General features: G+C 43.4%; 1 protein-coding gene across 2 annotated transcripts in view; it reads left to right on the top strand.

The window, feature by feature from the left end:
• Nucleotides 1–21834, top strand: part of CRYL1 (crystallin lambda 1) — a 164589-nt gene that overhangs the window by 99941 nt on the left and 42814 nt on the right. For both annotated transcript variants that reach the window (XM_059684182.1, XM_059684183.1), the window contains one exon: nucleotides 14803–14964. In XM_059684182.1, the coding sequence (XP_059540165.1) occupies nucleotides 14803–14964 (162 nt within the window). The remainder of the gene's footprint in view (nucleotides 1–14802; nucleotides 14965–21834) is intronic.

The raw sequence follows: 21834 nt of genomic DNA, 5'->3' as shown, positions 1-21834 counted from the left end.
CTCCCGCATTCACCCCGATCAGGCCAGGGATCGAACCTGCAACCCAGATACATGCCCTTGACTAGGAATGGAACCCGTGACCCTTTGGTGCCCGGGATGTCACTCTAACCATTGAGAAACACTGGCCAGGGCTATATTTGGATGACTTTTAATAAAGAGGCTGTAAGCACTGACCATATAGGTTTTTGTATGCACATACATTTTTATTTCTATTAGCTATGGAGTAAGATTTTGCCTATATGTTTAACTTTATAAGAAACTGCAGAACTGTTTCCCAAAGTGACTATGCCACTTTCTATTCCCACCAGCCCTGTCAGAGTTCCTGTTGTTCTGCCTCCTGGTCAGAAGTTGCTGTTGTCTTTTTTCTTTTCCATTCTAATCAGAATGCAGTGGTGTATCATTGAGGTTTTAATTTGCACTTGTCTGATTACTGACAGTGTTGAGGATCTTTTCACATGATTGTCTACCATCCATAACTCTTTTGATGAAGTATCTATTTAAATCTTTAGCGTATTTTTTTAAGAAACAGGGATGTAGGTTGCTTGTCTCATTGTTTGGCATTGAGAGTTCTTTATGTATTCTGGATATGTTCTTTGTCAGAAATATGATTTGCAAATATTTTAGTGGACTGGACACAGCTGAGGAAAGAATCTCTGATCTAGAGGCTATATCAATAGAATCTTTGAAAACTGAACAGCAAAGAGAACAAAGACTAAAAGGAAAAATATAGAACAAAATACCCAAGGACTGTTGGACAACTACAAAGGTGTAACATACATCTAATGGGAACACCAGGACAGGAGAGAAAGTAGAAATCCTTGACTGATAATTCTCCCAAATTAACCTAGACACCAATCCACAGACCCAGGAAGACCAGAGGACACTAAGCAGAATAAATGAGAAAAATAAAAATAAATAAATAAAACCCACAACCCCCCGCCCCCTGCACCTTGGCATACCATTTATAGAAAATCAAAGATAAAGAAACAATCCTGGAAGAAGCCAGCGTGACCCCCCTTGCCGCCCCCCCAATAAAACTTACCCATAGAGCAGCAAAGATAAGAATTATATCTTATCTCTCAGAAGCCATGGAAGCAGGAAGAGAGTGGAGTGAAATATGTAAACAACAACAACAACAACAACACACACATGCACACACACACACACACACACACACACACAACCCCAAACCCCACCAACTTAAAATTCTATACCTTCCAAAACTATCCTTCAAAAAATGAAGGAGGAAAAAAAATGAAGGAGAAATAAACTCAGATAAAAAAAAATTGAGGAACTTTGTTGCTAGTAGACCTGTCTTATAAGAAATGTTAAAAGATATTCTTTAGAGAGAGAGGTCAGAAACTCAGATCTACATAAAGAAAGGCAGCAAGAAAGAAAGCCTAAAGAAAAATGAACCTGTGAAGATAAATAAAAAACTTTATTTTTCTTATTCTTAATTGATATAACAGATGACAGTTCAAAATAATAGCAACAACGTATCTACACTAATAAAAGAGAAAAATGGTAATTGGCGTACGACGATACCCTTTTCATTGGCTAATCAGGGCTATATGCAAATTAACTGCCAACTATGATTGGCAGTTAACTGCCAACAAGATGGCGGTTAATTTGCATATGTAGGCACAATGCAGGGAGGCGAAAGGGAAAGCAGGAAGAAGCCCCCTGCCACTGACAGTGATCGGAAACTCAGGGGGGAGCTAAGAGCTGGGGGGCAGGGCAAAGGCGGCCCTGGGGCCGCCTTTGCCCTGCCCCCCAGCCATGATCGGAGAATCAGGCGCCTTTGCCGCCCTGGCCAGTGAGAGCAGGAAGTAGGGGTGGAGCCAGCGATGGGAGCTGGACACTGTCGAAGCTGGCAGTCCCGGGAGCTAGGGGTCCCTTGCCTGGGCCTAAAGCGGAGCCCACGATCGCGGGGCTGCTGCAGCTGAGGGTCCCCACTGCCCGAGCCAGACGCCTCAGCCAGAGGCGTTAGGCCTGGGCAGGGGCAGAGCCTGCAACCGCGGGGAGCTGGGGGTCCCCTGCCCAGGCCTGACACCTCTGCCGGAGGCCTCAGGCCTGGTCAAGGGGCCGATCCAGTGATTGGTGATCGGAGGGTGATGAGGGTCAACTCCTCTGGCCGAGGCATCAGGCCTGGGCGGGGGGCTGAGCTGGGGATTGGGGGGATATGATGGTCCCGTTGCCCAGGCCTGAAGCCTGGGTCAGAGGCGTCAGGCTTGGGCAGGGGGTGGAGCAAGCGATCAGAGGGAGATGGGGGTCCCCTGCCCAGGCATGATTCCTGGGCCAGAGGCCTCAGGCCTGGGCGGGGGCCAGAGCCAGTGATCAGGGGGAGATGGGGGTCCCCTGTCCAAGCCTGACACCTCTGGCGGAGGCGTCAGGCCTGGGCAATGGGCCGATCAGGTGATCAGAGGGTGATGGAGGTCTACGCCTCTGGCTGAGGCATCATGCCTGGGCAAGGGGCAGAGCCAGCAATCGGAGGGGTCTGGGGGTCCCCTGCCCAGGCCTGATGCCTGGGCCAGAGGCATCAGGCCTGGGCTGGGGGCAGAACCAGTGATGGGGGGAAATGAGGGTTCTCTGCTCAGGCCTGACGCCTCTGTCAGAGACGTCAGGCCTGGGCAAGGGGCCGATCCTGTGATTGGAGGGTGATGGGGGTCAACGCCTAAGGGCTCCCAGTATGTGAGAGGGGGCAGGCTGGGCTGAGGGACACTCCCCGCCCCCCCCCCCACACCCAGTTCACGAATTTCGTGCACCGGGCCCCTAGTTTGATTATATATGCTTATGCATATGTCATATATATTGGGTGTGTATCCTTATATATAAATGAAATTAATGGCTGTAATGATGCAAGGGACAGGAAGAAAGAATTGGGATTATTTTGTTATTATAGGTACTAACACTACCTATAAATTAGTATCCTGTTACTTGAAAGTGGACTTCAAGTAGTTGTAAATTTATATAGCAAACTCTAGGGACAACTATTGAAAAAAATTTAGAAAGTATAACTGATATGCTAAGAAAGGAGAGAAAATGGAATCATATAAAATGCTCAATTAAAATCACAAAGGCAGAAAAAAGGGGAACACAAAAATAGGGACAAGGGCAACAAATAGAAAATAGTAATTAATGTGGGAGATATTAATCCAAATTATATTAATACTTCCTTTTCATGTTAATGATCTAAATGCACCAATTAAAAGACATATTGTCAGAGTGGATCACAAAACAAGATTACAGTATATTGTATATAAGAAACCCACTTTAAATATAAAGGCACATATAGATGAAAAATAAATGGATGTAGGAAAATGCTAACACTAATAAAAGGAAAACAGGAGAGCTATATTTAATTTCAGATAGTAGGCTTCACAGCAAGGAACGTCATCAAGGATAAAGAAGGGCATTACATAATGATAAAGAAGAGATAATGATAAAGAAAACATACCAGCTCTTAGTATGTATACACTTAACAACAGAAAGTCAAACTATATGGGGCAAAAAATGATAGAATTGCAAGGAGAAATAGATGAATCTACAATCATAGTTAGAAACTTCACACCCCTTTATCAGAAATGGAGACATCCAGCAGCCAGAAAATTAATAAAGACACAATTGAATTTAACAGCACTATCAACCAACTGAATATATTTGACAACTGTATAATTCTTCATCCAACAACAGTAGAATATACTTTTTCAAGCTCAGATAGAACACATTTATCAAGGTAGATCATATTCTGGGCCATAAAACACACTTTAACAAATGTAAAAGAATAGAAATTATGCATTGTCTGCTCTCAGATCACAATGAAATTAAACTAGAAATCAGTAACATAAAGCTAACTGGGAAATTCCCACATATGTGAAGAATAAGCAACACTCTTCTGAATAACACATGGATCCAAGAAGAAATCTCAGAGAAATGTAAAAATATTCTGAATTAAATAAAAATGAAGACACAACTTATTGAAATTTATGGGATGCAGTGCTTAGAGCAGCCATGGGCAAACTACGGCCCGTGGGCCGGATCCGGCCCGTTTGAAATGAATAAAACTAAAAAAAAGAAAAGACCGTACCCTTTTATGTAATGATGTTTACTTTGAATTTATATTAGTTCACACAAACACTCCATCCATGCTTTTGTTCTGGCCCTCCAGTCCAGTTTAAGAACCCATTGTGGCCCTCGAGTCAAAAAGTTTGCCCACCCCTGGCTTAGAGGGAAATTCATAGCCTTGAATGCATATATGAGAAAAGAAGAAAGATCTAAAATCAATAATGTAAGTTTCTACTTTAGGAAACTAGCAAAGGAAGACCAAGTTAAATCCAAAGTAAGCAGAAGAAAAGAAGTAATAAGAATTAGTGCATAAATCAATGAAATTGAAAACAGGAAATCCATATGCTAATATGAGAGCTCAGCTATTCATTTAGATGGATGATTTGTTTTATACAGAATTACCCCGTATTTGTGGAGGGAAGACTTTTAAGTTTTCCAGTCCATCATATTTCCACAAGTGTCTATCAGTTTTATGGGAGAAATTTTTATTAGCATACACACCATATTCTTTTAACTGAAAAAAACAAAAAAAGCTGCCCAATCACCTTTTTTTTTTCAGGGTTATATATGTTTACTTTTTAAAAAATAGCTGTTGTGGTACCTATTGGGGAAATCTGATGAGGAGCTATTTTTAGCTGAATTCTATTGAAGGCCAAAGGTCACTTTTTAATAAACAAACACGAGACAAACCGATAAACAAGCAAACAAATATATGTGTGTGTGTGTGTGTGTGTGTTTGTGTGTGTATCTGGTATATATTTATATTAACTACTAGAGGCCCAGTGTACGAAATTTGTGCACTCTGGGGAGGGGGGGGCGCGGTGGTGGTGTCCCTCAGCCAGGCCTGTGCCCTCTCACAATCTGGGAGCCCTTGGGGGATGTCTGACTGATGGCTTAGGCCCGCTCCCCTTGGGGAGAAGGCCTAAGCCGTCAGTCACACATCCTTAGAGCTGCCACAGAGGTGGAAGAGACTCCCTCACTGCTGCTGCACTCTCCAGCCATGAGCCCAGCTTCTGGTTGAGCGGTGCTCCCTTTGTGGGAGTGCACTGACCACCAGGGGGCAGCTCCTGCATTGAGCGTCTGCCCCCTGGCGGTCAGTGCACATCATAGCGACCAGTTATTCCACTGTTCAATCAATTAGCATATTAGCCTTTTATTACATAGGATCTTTCTAAATTTACCCTTTTTTCTGAATGAGAGGTAAAATATCAGAACTGCTATTCAACAGAGCTGTTTCTGAGCATCTCTCTACCAGTTTTACATGGCCTGATAATGCAGGTCACTGAAGTAGGTATCTCACCACACCTTACCTTGACTTTGATACTTCCTAGGAAACTTAATGTTTGTGGGGTGGAGAGGACTCATTTAAGGACCGAGGGGTGACAGAACATGCCTTTTTATATAGTGTCTGGCAAGGAGCACACTGCGTGGTGACTTTTTGAAAGTTTAATAGAATAAGAAGAGGCAGGCATAATACTCCCAATAATTTATATATGACCCCATGAGTGTACTCATATTAGCACAGGCCAGAGTTACATGAGAAGCTGAGGATTAGGTTATTCAAGTGTTTGTATTAAGCAAATATTGATACAGAAAAGATCACATAAGGACCATTATAGAAAAAGCAACTTGATTCTATTTTTAAAAAGAAAACAAATTTAAAATAAAATAAAAATGAATGTTTATTATTATAAACTAGAGGCCCGGTGCACAAAATTTGTGCATTGGGGGGGTGGGGGGGAGGTCCCTCAGCCCGGCCTGTGCCCTCTCGCAGTCTGGGACCCCTCGGGAGATAACGCCCTGCTGGCTTAGGCCTGCTCCCGGGTGGCAGAGGGCAGGCCCAATCCCTAGGTGCAGCCCCTGGTCGGGCTCAGAGCAGGGCCAATTGGGGAGTTGGGGCACCGCCCCCTGTCATGCACAGAGCAGAGCGGATTGGGAGGTTGCGATACCACCCTCAGTCACGCTCAGGGTAGGGCCAATTGGGGGGTTGGGGCACCGCCCCCTGTCACACTCAAGGCAGGGTCTATAGGGAGGTTGTGGCGCCACCCCCTGTCATGCACAGAGCAGGGCCAATCAGGGGGTTGTGGTGCTGCCCCCTGTCATGCACAGAGCAAGGCCCATCAGGGGGTTGGGGAGCTCCCCCCTATCACGCACAGAGCAGGGCCCATCAGGGGGTTGAGGAGTTCCCCCCTGTCACTCACAGAGTAGGGCCGATAGGGGAGTTGGGGCACCGCCCCCTGTCACACACAGAGCAGGGCCGATCAGGGGGTTGGGGCGCTGCCACTCTCACACTCAGGGCAGGGCCAATGGGGAGGTTATGGCTCTATCCCGTCACACACAGAGCAGGGCCCGTGGGGGAGGGGGGTTGGGGCGCTGCACCCTGTCACACACAGAGCAGGGCCGATCAGGGGGTTTGGGCGCTGCCCCCTGTCATGCTGATCCCAGTGCTGGGAGGCATATTACCCTTTTACTATATAGCATAGAGACCTGGTGCACGGGTAGGGGCCGGCTGGTTTGCCCTGAAGGGTGTCCTGGATCAGGGTGGAGGTCCCCACTGGGGTGCCTGGCCAGCCTGGGTGAGGGGATGATGGCTGTTTGCAGCTGGTCACACACCCTTCAGGGTGCGGGTCCCCACTGGGCCTGGCCAGTCTGGGTGAGGGGCTGAGGGCTGTTTTCAGGCTGTCGGGTGACTGAAGCTCCCAACCGCTCCTTTTTTTCTTTTCTTTTTTTTTTTTTATTCTGGGCCAGCTTTAGCTCTGGCTCCAGCTCTGCGGCCTCTGCTGCTGGGAAAGTGGAAACCCTTGGGCCCAGACTTGTTTGTGTTCTATAATCGAAACTCTGTATCAACTCCAGCTCTGAGATTCCAGCTCGCTGAAAGCAGGTTTCTGGGGTTTTGTTTAGCTTCTATATTTGTAACTATGTTTCAGACTGCCCGCTCAGAGGCCGGCAAGGCAGGCGGGGAACATTGGAGTCCGCCATCACTGAAGCAAGCAAGCCTCATTCATGTTCGCTTTAAGCTGCCTGGCTGGCAGTTAATTTGCATATCTTGCTGATTAGCCAATGGGAAGGGTAGCGGTCGTATGCCAATTACCATGTTTCTCTTTTATTAGATAGGACTAGGGGCCCGGTGCACGAAATTCGTGCACTGGGTGTGTGTGTGTGTGGGGGGGGAGTGTCCCTCAGCCCAGCCTGCCCCCTCTCACATACTGGGAGCCCTCAGGCGTTGACCCCCATCACCCTCCAATCGCCTGATCGGCCCCTTGCCCAGGCCTGACGCCTCCGCCAGAGGTGTCAGGCTTGGACAGGGGACCCCCATCTCCCCCTGATCACTGGCTCTGGCCCCCGCCCAGGCCTGAGGCCTCTGGCCCAGGAATCATGCCTGGGCAGGGGACCCCCATCTCCCTCTGATCGCTTGCTCCACCCCCCGCCCAAGCCTGACGCCTCTGACCCAGGCTTCAGGCCTGGGCGAGGGGACCATCATATCCCCCCAATCCCCGGCTCCGCCCCCCGCCCAGGCCTGATGCTTCGGCCAGAGGAGTTGACCCTCATCACCCTCCGATCACCAGTCACCGGATCGGCCCCTTGACCAGGCCTGAGGCCTCCGGCAGAGGTGTCAGGCCTGGGCAGGGGACCCCCAGCTCCCCGCGGTTGCAGGTTCTGCCCCTGCCCCTGCAGGATGCCTCTGGCCTAGGCGTCCGGCCCGGGCAGCAGGGACCTGCGGCTGCAGCGGCCCCGCGATCGTGGGCTCCGCTTTAGGCCCAGGCAAGGGACCCCTAGCTCCTGGGACTGCCAGCTTCGACCATGCCCAGCTCCCATTGCGGGCTCCACCCCTACTTCCTGCTCTCACTGGCCAGGGCGGAAAAGGCACCTGATTCTCTGATCATGGCCCTGCCCCCCAGCTCTTAGCTCCCCCCTGGGTTTCCGATCACAGTCAGTGGCAGGGGGCTTCCTGCTTTCCCTTTCGCCTCCCTGCATTGTGCCTACATATGCAAATTAACCGCCATCTTGTTGGCAGTTAACTGCCAATCTTAGTTGGCAGTTAATTTGCATATAGCCCTGATTAGCCAATGAAAAGGGTATCGTCGTACGCCAATTACCATTTTTTCTCTTTTATTAGATAGGATAGTAATTATAAAAGATTGTGATTCTTTCTTGGCTGGGTAGATCAGTTGGTTAGGTGATCGTCCTGATACTCCAAGGTTGCAGGTTCAATCTCTGGTCAAGGCATATACAAGAAGCAGCCAGTGGATGTATAAACAAGTGGAACAACAAGTCAGTCTCTCTCTCTCTCTCTCTCTCTCTCTCTCTCTCTCTCTCTCTCTCTCTCTCTTTAAAATCAGTACAAAATAATTTTAAAGATAGCAATTCTCCTCAGCAACATAGGTAAGGAAGAGATGAGTGGATAAGAAGGAATCGGGAAGAGGCAAACATAACGTCTGATGTCAAAACTAAATGAAACAAATGTTGTATTTAAAAGATTATCATTTATATTTTTAGATAATAAAAATGGCCTAATTTCTTCTAAAAAAGTTATGAACTTCCTATCCGAAGTTTGTAAGTCCAGCTGTATTGAAAACCTCTGTTCTTAAATAAAATAATTTTCTTTACTGTAAACATCTTGTACCAGCAACTAGAAAGAGTGTATCACCTTAAAGTGAGAAAAACTGCCTTTTAGAAGACTAACACAAACTTTTTAAAATTATGTTGTACTTATGCAACTGTGCACATAAATGGTTTAACTTTTTGGTTTCTCTGTGGACAGATGGAGTCAAAATACAGGTAGGTATCGCTTTATTGATCCTATTCCTCTTCAAAATGCTATATAATTATTTTATAGTCCAACATACATACATGGTTGCAAGCTAAACTAGTTTTAGGATACTATTAAACAAATGTAAATTTTCAAAATTTAAAACATTTTCATAAAACTGATTCTTATGCAACAAAATATATTGAATGCAAATTGTTTTACTCATAGCAATAACAAAGTGTTTTGGCTAAAAATATTCAGTTAAATTATTCTCAACAAGAGGAATATATTTTAATTTCCATGTTTTTTTCCACTTGAACTTCACTAATGGACTCTCTCTCCCCCAGTTATCTGCTGCTTTGAGAATTACTGTATTATAAACAGAGAGGTCACAGATAGAAATGCATTCCACTTGTATCCAATATAAAGCCAAAAAATTATATAAAAAATAACTTATGGAGTTCTCTCAGTGATATTCCTTACCAATAATAAGTGCTCTTAGTGATTAATGTAATGTGATGTGATGTCTTTCACATCAACATTTATTTTAAGTTTTTCTTCTAAAAAATTCATTCCTTGTGGCTTACTTAAATTTTGTTTCAAGCTATTCCCAGCACTTTGTTTTTTAAAAAATATTTAGAAATCAGTTGCATTTAAAAATATATATTTTATTGATTTTTTTACACAGAGGAAGGGAGAAGGATAGAGAGTTAGAAACATCGATGAGAGAGAAACATCGATTAGCTGCCTCCTGCACACCCCCTACTGGGGATGTACCTGCAACCGAGGTACAGGCCCTTGACTGAAATCGAACCTGGGACCATTCAGTCCGCAGGCCGACGCTCTATGCACTGAGCCAAACCGGTTAGGGCTCCCAGCACTTTGTTAAATAAAATACTTTGTATTTAAAAATCTTACTTTTTTCTTATGAGAAATATTATTTGGATATGCCATAAAATTATATGCTATTTGCAGGTGTAACTGTAGTATTTTTAATTGTATAATTTTTTTCACATCAAGTATTGTAACCTTATTCTAAATAAGTGATTTTATAAAAAGTACAAATAAAAATCATTGGAATGAAGATGGAATAGGAACCTCATTAGGACAGCAGTTGATGTGTGTGGTTACCCTGAGAAAAGACTGCTATTTAATGCAAACCACAACAATCCCGCTAGCTTTAACACCTCAGCCCCAGGAAGTAATGTCTCTATTCTGGTCTATACTGATTTTTACTTTGGCAAATTCTCTCTTGATTGGGTATAACTTGTTCTGTATTGTTGTAGAACTCTGTTTAGAATTATTACATGAGGGTGTTTTTTTTTTTTTTAAAAAAAACACACACACCCTTAATTTTGATATTTAAGGGGGAAAAATGAGCCTCAGGTCAGGGCATAGAGTAGTTTATTGCCTGTGATATTGAAACCTTATTTATACTTGTTTTCCTTTCTTTTTCCTTAACAAATACTATTTCTTCTAGAGCAAGATTTTCCTCTTTTTTTGTAGTTATGATGTTCACCTCTTGAGAAGTATAATCATAGTAGTCTTATTAATCTGATAGATTTTAAAGATTGTGCTCTTGGAAGAAATAGTGATGAGGGACTGCTGGTGATGATGAGCCAGATTGAAGCCAGAGGGTTAATTAGTGCTACCAGACAGACTGTATTATGTGGAGCACTTCCATCTTCAACTTGAGAAAGCATTGCCTTCTGCCATGATTACAACAGGATTTGAGTTCATCTTTTTTTCCTTGCCATGTCTTTCTCCCTAAAATCGGCTAATAGAATTTCTTTGCATGTAAAATACCTTTGGTACTAACATCTTCCAATTTAAGTTTTTTCTTTTTCTTTCTGGGAAGCACACTGAAGATTGTTTCCAGATATATTGCATGAGCAAATGTAGATTTTTCTAGCAACAGGATGCCTATCTAAAATTCCTGAGTGGATTTAAAAAAAATCAATGAAATTTCATTTTCCCCATGAAAATATTTGTTTTGGAAAACACATATTGTTGCACAGCAAGTGGGTAAAGCTCAGACCTGAGTTCTCATGCAGCACTTCCTTTCTGGGAGTGATCCAGGGCTGATTTGCTGTGGCCCTGCTCCTTCCCTAAAACAGCCCTAATGAGTTGAGTGCTGTCATAAGTAAGCTTTATTACTAATAAAACAAGGATCTTTATAAAACACTAGGGGCCTAGTGCGTGATGACCGGTGCCATCAGGGTATGCGAGCGGCGGCTGCTGCCCCAATTGCCCCTCAGGAGCAGGGGTGGGGGGAGTGGAGAAGCCCCCAGGGGTGATCAGGGCCTGCAGCCACTGCTCGCACCCGCTGATGGCACTGAGTGATCGGGACTGGCAGTGGGTGTGAGCGCTGGGCAGGACCACGGTGCAGGAGCAAAGAATTTTCAGTAACCACCAGAAGCTCACCCCAATGATAGCAACCGGCGTCCCACCTTGGTCTTGCACCCGCCTCCCCCACCCCCCACTCACCTGCTCCTCCATCCCACCATGGCCAACACCCGCCATATTCCACACACGCCCCCTGGTGGTCAGCATACGTCATAGTGACTGGTTGTTTGGTTGTTCGGTTGTTCCACTGTTCGGTCTATTCGCATATTAGCCTTTTATTATATAGGATTTACTTTTAGAAATATAAGTAAGTTAGAGAGAATTAATGTTATACCTATAATACCATCATTCAGTTTCTTCCTTTCAAGATGGAAAGGGAAAAAGGAGTATTTAAACTCAACCCCACCTTTTAACCATCTGATGCTGCCTGACTTGAATGACCGCCTTTGGATGTACCAGCAATAGTTGTGATACTTGTCACACTGTGTTTTTCTCACTGTGACCTCATCCCTAAAGTTTTGTTTTGTTTTGTTTGTCAAAATTAGAGCACCAGAGTGGTTTTGCGTGAGAATATCATCTCCCTGCACCTCAAAACAAACAAAACACAAACAAATAATAGTCATTGCTTTGAAAGTGCTGTTAGAGTTTAATTAAGCAAACTCTAGCTAATTACTTTCCGTAATGATGGAGCTTTTGCTAACACTTCACATTTGGTGGCTTTCTCTAGAAAAGACCTTGAAAGACATCATAGAGTTGAGAATGCATAGGGATGGGGTGGGGTGTTTTTACCCCATTGCATTGCTGAGGTTTAGAGAGAACACTTGGCTACTTGGCTGCTAGGCTGTCAGCCGCCTCATTGTTTGATATTGTCCCTGCCTTTCCTTTCAGCCCACTTAGGAAAGAGAGAATGCCTGTAGCCTCGCTTGCTTAGCTTTGTAATCTGCCGCAAGTGATGAAAGTCCTGATTAACGGTGTGTCAGACTCCCTTTCTCAGACAAGGTGGGGGTCCCCATTAAAGATCGGAAATGAACTCCAGACTTGACATGGATGAGGGAGGTATCATAACCCTGGCTTAGCAAATTGAGCACAATTGGGATACTATTAAAAACAACAACAACTACAACAACAACAAAGCTTCAAGCCAGAGTGCCTGGAAAAAAAAAAAAAAAGAAAGAAAGAAAAACGCCTTACATAACTCACTGCAGCAGGTTTGGGTTTCCTCTGGTTCAAGTTTTCTTGCCTCTTTGATAATCAAATGATCTGAAGAAAGGCATAGAGTTTCAAGGGAGAAGCTGTATGACAGGCTCACAATAGAGCCATTCACAAGGGCTCTTTTATTAACTTACACAGTATCGCCATCATTCTTAGTCTCTGGCTTTACTACAAGGCTCCATTTAAACTTAACCCAACTTGCAGACATAACTGATCCAGGAATTACTCAATACAACCAGCCAGATACTGTAGCCTTTTTTCCCATTTGATAAAGGGATTTAACACAATGGGCTTTACAGTTCTTAAATGACTCCATTTTCTCCGTCTTTCCGATGTGGTGCTGGTATGACCTTTTGTTCTCAAAAAAATTTCACATGGTTTGATTATATTTTTTAAAAGTATAAACAAACGCAATATTCATGCCCTACCTTTCAAGTTAAACTTTAAAATGTTGCGATGATACAGAAATAGAATTTATGTTATAATATTTACACAGCTGATTTCAAAACATTAGATATTATTGTTAACTATTAGATATTAAATTAGGCCTGAAAATATGTTCTTTATTTTTGAGGAAGGTTTTGATACAATACCTAGTAATACTTCAGCATTGCACTTCCACTTTTGCACACTTCTGGTTGTCTGCTGGTTTTTATGCTACTACTTCTATTACAGTGCTACTACACTAATCAGGGCACACTTGGTTAGTCTCTGCATGGAGAAGAGAGGACAGAGCCCCGAGGATATATTTGGTAGCATACCACATTTTGGATCCATACCTCAGAATAGTGGCTCTCAGACTTTATTAGGAACGAAAATCGACAGAATGTTTGATTAAAATGCAGATGCCTGGGTCCCACTCCCAGAGACTGATTCAGTAGGTCTGGCAGGAGCCTGAGAATCTGCATTTTAATGAGCACCGCATTGATTCTGATGCTGATACTGAGAACTACAATCCTAAACTCACCAGAGGATGTTGGGAATAGTGATATTCCTCCTGTCGGGCCTGTTGCCTCCAGGTACTCAGGGACCACCTTGGATGAAGTGGCCTCTGGTGTGATTTCCCAGAGCTGTTGGTGGCAGGCAGAGAAAGATGCCTCTAGTACTTGCAGGGTTGAAGCAGCAAGCAACCTTTTCCTGTTCTGCTTGCTTCTGAGGCAGGGATCCACCATAGGCACCCCATTCCAGGAACACGCCTCACTGGGGGCTGGTTCTGGGTATTTGACAGTGTCATCTCACTTCTACCCCATCTTTGCATGATGAGAATTTCAGCATGGTTGTTATCTGCAGTATTTAATCCCAATTTACATCTCCTCTTCAACCCCTATTCAAGAAATTTTAGTTTTTAGAAACAAAGCTATATTTCCAAAGGATTTCCAATGATCTATGGGTGCTTAAAAGCCTTTGGAGAATTATGGTTGTAACACACTTGTTCATTTCATGAAGATGACAGATCGGGGAAAATGTGGTGATGACACCACTAATGTTCACAGCACTTTGCCTGAGATACTGCTGAGTGTGTTCTGCTTGTAGACTCTCCCTTCCCATGTGGTTGGAGGACTTCTTTATTATGAGAATTTTAATTTTTTAAATTTATTTTTCAATTACAGTTGACATACAGTATTATATTAGTTTCAGGTGCACAACATAGTGATTAGACATTTATATAATTTACGTGGTGATCCCCCCAATAATATAGTACCCATCTGGCACCATACATAGTTATTATAATATTATTAACTATATTCCTAATGCTATACTTTACATCTCCATGACTAATCTGTAACTACCAATTTGTACTTCTTAATCCCTTCATCTTTTTACCCAGCCCCCCAACCACCCTTCCATCTGGCAACCATCAGTTTGTTCTCTGTATCTATGAGTCTGTTTCTGTTTTGCTTGTTTATTTATTTTGGTTATTACATTCCACATATAATTGAAATCATATGGTGTTTGTCTTTTTCTGTCTGATTGCTTTCACTTAGCTTAATACCCTTATGTCCTTCTGTATTGTCACAAATGGCAAGATTTCATTCTTTTTTATTGTTGCATAATATTCCATGGTATATATGTATTATATCTTCTTTATCATTTATTGATGGTCACCTAGGTTACTTCCATATCTTTGCTATCATAAATAATGTTTCTACATATATCTTTTTGAATTCGTATTTTATATTTCTTTGGATAAATAGCCAGACATAGAATTGGTGGGTCACAAAACTAGAGAATATAGCTTCCTGGTAGGCATCACCCAGTTTCCAGAGTTATCAAGATTTATCATATTGTTGGGTAGCTTTTTGTTTTTTCTTAAATGTTGCTTGTGGTTTTCTAATTGGTTCTGTTTTGGAATGAATAGAACTTGAGATGTTTTGCTCAGGGCCTGAGTGCAGTGGTCATGAGTAGTGATTTGCATATGTGCTCCTCAGGAATGTGTTCCAGAAGACCTGGAACTGAAGAAGAAGGTTTTTGCTCAGTTAGATGGAATCATCGGTGACGACGTTGTCCTCAGCAGCTCCACCTCATGCCTCTTGCCTTCCCAGCTGTTTGCTGGGTTAGTGCATGTGAAGCAGTGCATTGTGGCTCATCCTGTGAGTATGTCAAACCTGGATGTTGATCACATCTCCTTCTGGTTTTGGGGAGTATTACATTTTGTTTAATCCACTAGTATTTTTTAATTGCTTTGTTGACATGTAATTCACATACCACACAATTCAAATTGTACAATTTAATGGTTTTTAGCATATTTAGAGAGTTGTGCAAGACCAGCATTTCTAAAAGAATTTTATCCAAAAATTTTTTGGATTGTATCTATGTACCTAGTGCATAGTGGGACAGAATAAGCAATCCTTACAGACTTTCACCCTCAAGTAACTCACTGTCCAACCAAGGAGAGAGAATACTAAACTAATAATTTTCCTACTGAAGAAAAAGTCTAATTAAAATAATGTGTACACTGAGTAGGATTTTATAGATCTGTCACTTGTACTGTGTGGGGTAAGTTTTGCTAAAATGCAGATTTTTGAGTCTCACTTGAGATTTCAGTTCAGTACAAACCCGTCCTTCTTGGTGGTCCCGTCCACCCATCTGTTGTAATTACCTGGGCATACTTACTCACTAGGAGTACAGTAGGAGGCTAGTAGGCAATGGGTTTAAAGTTGGTATCAGGCACTCAATGCGTCTTCTTGAGATTAATGTGTTAATGTGAGGATCAGAGAGAGGAGTCACGGATCACTTGGTGGATGTTCGAGTCCCAACTGTGAGCTCAGCATGACCTTGGAGAACCCGGATGATCTGTTAGGACAGAAAAGCTAGCTTAGCTCAAGTCATCAGAAGTATGACAGTATAGGATGATGATCACATCTTTAGCACCACCAGGCCTTTGGAGGTGAAGGCTCGGGAGAAGCTACACTAAGAGGCTGGGAAGATCAGATAGAATCTAGTTGGGCTGATGAGAAGAGTGTATGAGTTTGGGAAAGAGTATAAGAAAGACCCTAGGCTAAGAACTACAATCGAGTATGCAGAATTATGAGGGGACAAGTTGAACTGGAAGAGCATATGCACTTGGGAGTCAGAGGAGAAAGTGAGAAGGCTTGGGAAGAGTTGTGTTGTGGAGAAACAGAATTGCTCTGAGGAATTGGACTGGTTCAGGTACAGAGCAGTGTGGTGATGCAGTAGAGACACCGTCTTTAGAGGGTCGACTGAAGGTGACTCAGAGAGGGGGAAGCCAGTTCACAGAACCTGGGACAGCATTCCATGTGTGAATGGCCCCAGGAGTGGTTAGAACCTCTAGAACTGAGAGCAGGGATGTTCTTCCTTCTGAGCAAGAGTAGTTTAAAGTGAGGAGGTCTGAGGTTGACACAGGGAGGTGAAGGAAAAGAGCAAGTCACAGATGCTGGCTAGATTTTATATGGGCAAAGAGGGATGACTTGAACCACTTGCACGGCTGTGTGGTTCAGGATGTCTAGATATCCTTGTACTGAAGTATAATGGAAAGTGTGAAGAATGATTATGGAATAAGGAGACTTAGGCCCATAGGACATAGAATAAAACCAGTCAAATACAGTTACCATTCAAATACAGGTGAATTAGCACCACGAAAACCTTAACCAAAGCACCTAAAGGCCACGTTCTATGAAGCTTGTCAGTTTTTGCTTCTGTGACATTTGCATGCCCATAAAATCCCTTAAAAACCATAAACCACTTATTACATTGTTACTCGATTGCTTCATTGCTTGAAAGCTTGCAATGTTTGACCAATGTTTTTACTTCTGAGGCAGTTTAGAAAAACAACAACTAAATCAAATTGTTCAGAAAATACCTCCTAAATCCTTTGATAAGACTTGCTCAGTGTCACTAATCATCAGGGAACTGCAAATCAAAACCAAACCACAATGACATATCACCTCACACCTGTCAGAATGGCTATCATCAAAAAGTCAACAAACCAACAAACAAGTAAAAAACAAAACAAAGAATTGAATCTATGAATAAAACATATGAAAAGTCAATAAACAAGTGCTAGTGAGGATGAAAAGAAAAGTGAATCCTCATGCATTGTTGGTGAGATTACAAATTGGTGCAACCACTGTGGAAAAGAGTATGGAGGTTCTTAAGAAAATTAAAAATAGATCTAACTTATGATCCAACAATCCCACTTTGGGGTATTTACCCGAAGAAATCCAAAATGCTAATTCAAAAAGATACATGCACCCCTATATTCATTGCAGCATTATTATTACAATAGCCAAGATATGGAAGCAACCCAAGTGTCCATTAATAGATGAATGGATAAAGAAAATGTATGGAAGACAGTATGGAGTTTCCCCAAAAAGTTAAAAATGGAACTCCCATTTGACCCAGTGATCCCACTTCTAGGAATATATCCTAAGAAACCAGAAACACTAATCAGAAAGGATATATGCACCCCTATGTTCATAGCAGCACAATTTACCATAGCTAAGATTTGGAAACAGCCTAAGTGCCCATTAACAGATGAATGGATTAGGAAACTGTGGTACATCTACACAATGGAATACTATGCTGCTGTAAAAAAGAAGGAATTCTTACCATTTGCAACAGCATGGATAGAACTGGAGAGCATTATGCTAAGTAAAATAAGCCCATCATGCCGAACCGGTTTGGCTCAGTGGATAGAGCGTTGGCCTGCAGACTCAAGGGTCCTGGGTTCGATTCCGGTCAAGGGCATGTACCTTGGTTGCGGGCACGTCCCCACTGGGGGGCGTGCAGGAGGCAGCTGATTGATCTCTCTCATCGATGTTTCTGACTTTCTATCCCTCTCCCTTCTTCTCTGTGGAAAATCAATAAAATATATTAAAAAAACACACACAACACTTTTAAAAAAAAATAAGCTAGTCAATGAAAGAAAAATACCACATGATCTCACTCATTTATAGTTAATAAAGACCATTATAAACTGATGAACAAAAATAGATACAGAGGCAGAGCAGCATCGAAAAGACTGTCAAACTACAGCATGAAGGCCAGGGAGGGATGGAGGAGGGCAGGTAAGAGATCAACCGAAGGACCTGTATGCATGCATATAAGCATAACCAATGGACACAAGACATGGGGGGGTAAGGGAGGCCGGGGGAATGTCAAGGGGGGAAAAAAGGAGACATATATAATACTCTTTGCAATACTTTAAGCAATAAAACAAAATAAAAAAAAAGAAAATGTGGTACATATATACAATGCAATATTACTCAGCCATAAAAAAGTAAAATTTTGCCATTTACAACAATGTGGATGGAAATAGAAGGTATTATGTTAAGTAAAATATGTCTGACAAATGAGAAAGACAGTATCATTTGATTCCAAAACAAATGAACAAACAAAACAGAAATAGAATTCATAGAAACTGATACTAAAGGGATGGCTGCCAGAAGGTTCGGTGTGAGGGTCTAGGTGAAAAGGGGAAGGGGAATGTAGTTCATAATATTGTGATAAGTTACATGGTGACAGATGACTACCAGAATTAGTGGAGTGATCACATTGTAAGGCCTGAAAATGTTGAATCACTATATTGGACACGTGAAATTAATATAACCAGTATACCAACTATATTTAAATAAAAAATAATTGAAAAAAGACTTCTACTACATTCCATTTTAAATTACCAATGGGTGAGACCACACCTTACTCATTTTCTTCTGTCCCACCAGCCCAGTGCCTCTGACCAGGTGCTCGATCAGTGACTGTTGAATCATGACATTTCTCTCCTTCATACCATCCCAGTATTGCTGAGTTTTACTTATTTAATGACATACAAACTGCAGAGTCAAAGTCAGTCAAACCTCAGTTTAAAAATTAACCTGTCATTACTTTTATAAATTATTTTAAACCCAAATGACATTAACTAAAGCAAATCAAATCACCCAGGTTAACTACCTTTGGAATTTTATCCCTTTTTCCTTCTGTGCTCGTGTCATTCACCTTTTGATCATACCAATGACCTCTGCAAAGGACAAAAAGCATCTTGGACAATTCAATCTTAGCTGGACCGGCAGTACCTACGGAACCCAGAACCTTTTTTGTTTTGTTAATCCTCACTTGAGGATATTTTTTCCATTAATTTTTAGAGAGAGCAGAAGGGGCGGGGGGTAGGGAGGGAGAGAGAGAAAGAGAGAGAGAAACATCGATGTGAGAGAGACACATCAATTGGTTCCCTCCTGAACATGCCCCTACTAGTGCCTGGGATTGAATCTACAACCTAAGTACGTGCTGTTGACTGAGATTCAAACGTGCGACCCTTTGGTGTGCGGGCTGATGCTCTGACCAGGGCCCGTCGGTAACCTTTGAGGAGCCGCAGTTTCCTGTTACCGCTGTCCAGGCAGGAGCAGCTCAGGGTGTCAGCTTACATGCCGCTGCCCTCAGCTCGGTGCCCATCGGTGGGATCCTCTGTCTGGACAGGAAACAGGATAAAGGAAGAGGAAGCTTGTTCATGCCCTGAAAGACTGCTGTCTCCACCTTGCACAGAAGGGCCATCTGCCAGGGAGTTTTGACATCACACATGTTCTCTTGGTGGGCACCCTCCCAGTGGGCCCTCAGCACTGGTTGTGCGCTCTCAGCATCCAGGTAGTTGAAGTGGGATTTAGAGGGGAAAAGTAACAGGTGAAGCAAGAGGGAAGATACAACCATTCTCCATGATCTGACATTCTTTCTATCTGATATTTTTTTGCGGCCTTTCCCTGTCTGTCTGTCTTCCCTGTAGAGGTATAGAGGCCATTTGGGGCAATTTTTGCCAATGACTGACTGAAGGCCGAGTTTGGTGCATTCTCTCTTGGTACTTAGATTCTATGTCAGCAGCCCATCAAGACACCCCAGGTTTCCACCAATAGTTTTAGCTGCACTTTATAATTAAGTTTGCCCGTTTTCCTTCCTTATTTCAGCTGGGATGTGATGGTCCTGTGGAGCTTATGGGGCCTCATTAGTGCATCCAGTGCTCTTGGTGTTCCTCTGTGTGTTACAGATGCTCCATAGATGGAACTGCCTTGGATTGACACATGTCAGCCCACAGGATTTCTGCCCTGGATGGGAGCAGCTCCCAAAGGCACAGCTCTAGCCTAGGTACCAGTCAGGCCGGAACTGGGCTGCTGCTGGGATTCAATCAGGCTGGCCTGCACAGGTGCCTAGGGTGCTCCCGCCCAGCACTCCCTACCATGCATGCACCTTCTCTGCTGCGCCTCTGAACCCACTTGTCTACATGCAGGTGGTCATTGGAACGGTCCGTTTCTGGGTTTGCTGTGTATGGAGAGTGCATGTGTCTCTGTGTCCTGCACATTGCACAGTGCTGCCTGCTCCAGCTTGCCAGCTCCCTGGTCACATGGGCTACTTTTGCTTTTTATCTCTGTGGAGGACAAACATAAATTATCAAAATACTGAGAGATGAAATCCTCTGAACCAGCTGTGAACAAGGACCCCTTCGTTTTTGTATCATGTTGTAAGAAGAAGAGGAGTTTACCTGGACAGGAGTGTCCCCGCTGTGTGGGTATGAGTGGATCTTTTGGAGAAGGGACAGCCTGCCTTTCATCTGTGAGGTTAACTTCTTTATTTGGCTGCAGAGAGAATAAATGGACTCTGTGTCTGGGCTGTGCTATCATCTGATCACATGCCTCCGGCTCTGTTCCAGATTCGGGCAAGGCTTTTCACAAGGTGAATGGAGAAAGGCTCCCTGTGCTGCTCAGCTCAACCTGAGCTCTCAGACAGCCTTGGGCCACAATCTCCTCTTGTGCCTCCAACAGGACTCAGCCCAGGAACCAGTGAGCTTAACCTTTAAAGCAGCAGTCGCCAACCGGTGGTCCGTGGACCACTGGTGGCCCATGGGGCCCGAAAGGTTGGCGACCACTGTTTTAAAGAAATCATCTCTTTTTCTTCTTTGTTTTCCCCATTTCTTGAGGGCCTACTTCTCTATCTTCCTCATAGACCAACAGCGAAGGCCTGTCCTATGTCCCTGTCAGAAAGGGAAGAACATTTCAGGAAGTAGCTATTCTTTCCTTTTTAGTGGAATCACTTATATTGTTTTTCTTTCCTCTCCCTTCCTCTCCTCACATGTGTACCATGTTAAATTTAAAGGGCACCTGCCATGATTGTCACATCCTTCTCTGAGCATGGAATAGGGATTAATTTCCTTATCATAGAAGGAGGCGCTCTGGCAAGAATGACCCCATCCAAGCCCTCAGGCACCTGAAGGTCCTTTTCCAGCAGCCTATCAACTTGAGCTTGGGGACACAGCAGAGGGCCAATCCCTATAGCTATGACTTTTATTGTGGGTGCTAGGGAATAGCTGCAGGACTCTGAACTGGAGGTGGAGTGATCAGGCTCCTGCTTTTAATTTTGTTGTTTTGTTATTTTTGTTAATCCTCACCGGAGGATATATTTTCCATTGATTTTTAGAGAGAGAGAAAGAGAGAAAGAGAGAGAGAAATATTGGTGTGAGAGAGACACATCAATTGGTTGCCTCCCACAGGTGTCCCTACCAGGGCCAGGGATTGAACCTACGCCCGCCCTTGACTGGGAATCGAACCCACAATCCTTCTATGCATGGAGTGATGCTCTAACCACTTAGCAAACTGGCCAGAGTCCTGCTTTTAATTTTTAAAAAATACTTAATTGTCATAAAATACACATAACATTTACCACCTTAATTATTTTAAGTGTTTATTTCAGTGACATTAAGTACATTCACACTGTTGTGCAACCATCACTACCATCCATCTCAAGAACTCTTTTCATCTTGCAAAACTGAAACTCTGTCTCCATTAAACAACTTCCAGTTTCCCTCCCAAAGCCCTGGGCAGGCACCATTTTCTTTTCTGTACTTTCTGTCTCTATGGATTTGACAGCTCCACCTTACAAAGGGTCACCTGGCAATGACAGTTGAGCCTGCAGGAGGCCAGTGAAGAGAGGAGTGTCAGAACCCAAATTGGAAGTGATGGCCT

Source organism: Myotis daubentonii, chromosome 2 (assembly GCF_963259705.1).
Source record: "Myotis daubentonii chromosome 2, mMyoDau2.1, whole genome shotgun sequence".
Classification (NCBI taxonomy): domain Eukaryota; kingdom Metazoa; phylum Chordata; class Mammalia; order Chiroptera; family Vespertilionidae; genus Myotis; species Myotis daubentonii.
Note: the sequence above shows the minus strand (reverse complement) of the source record. Positions and strands in the feature narration are given on the sequence as shown.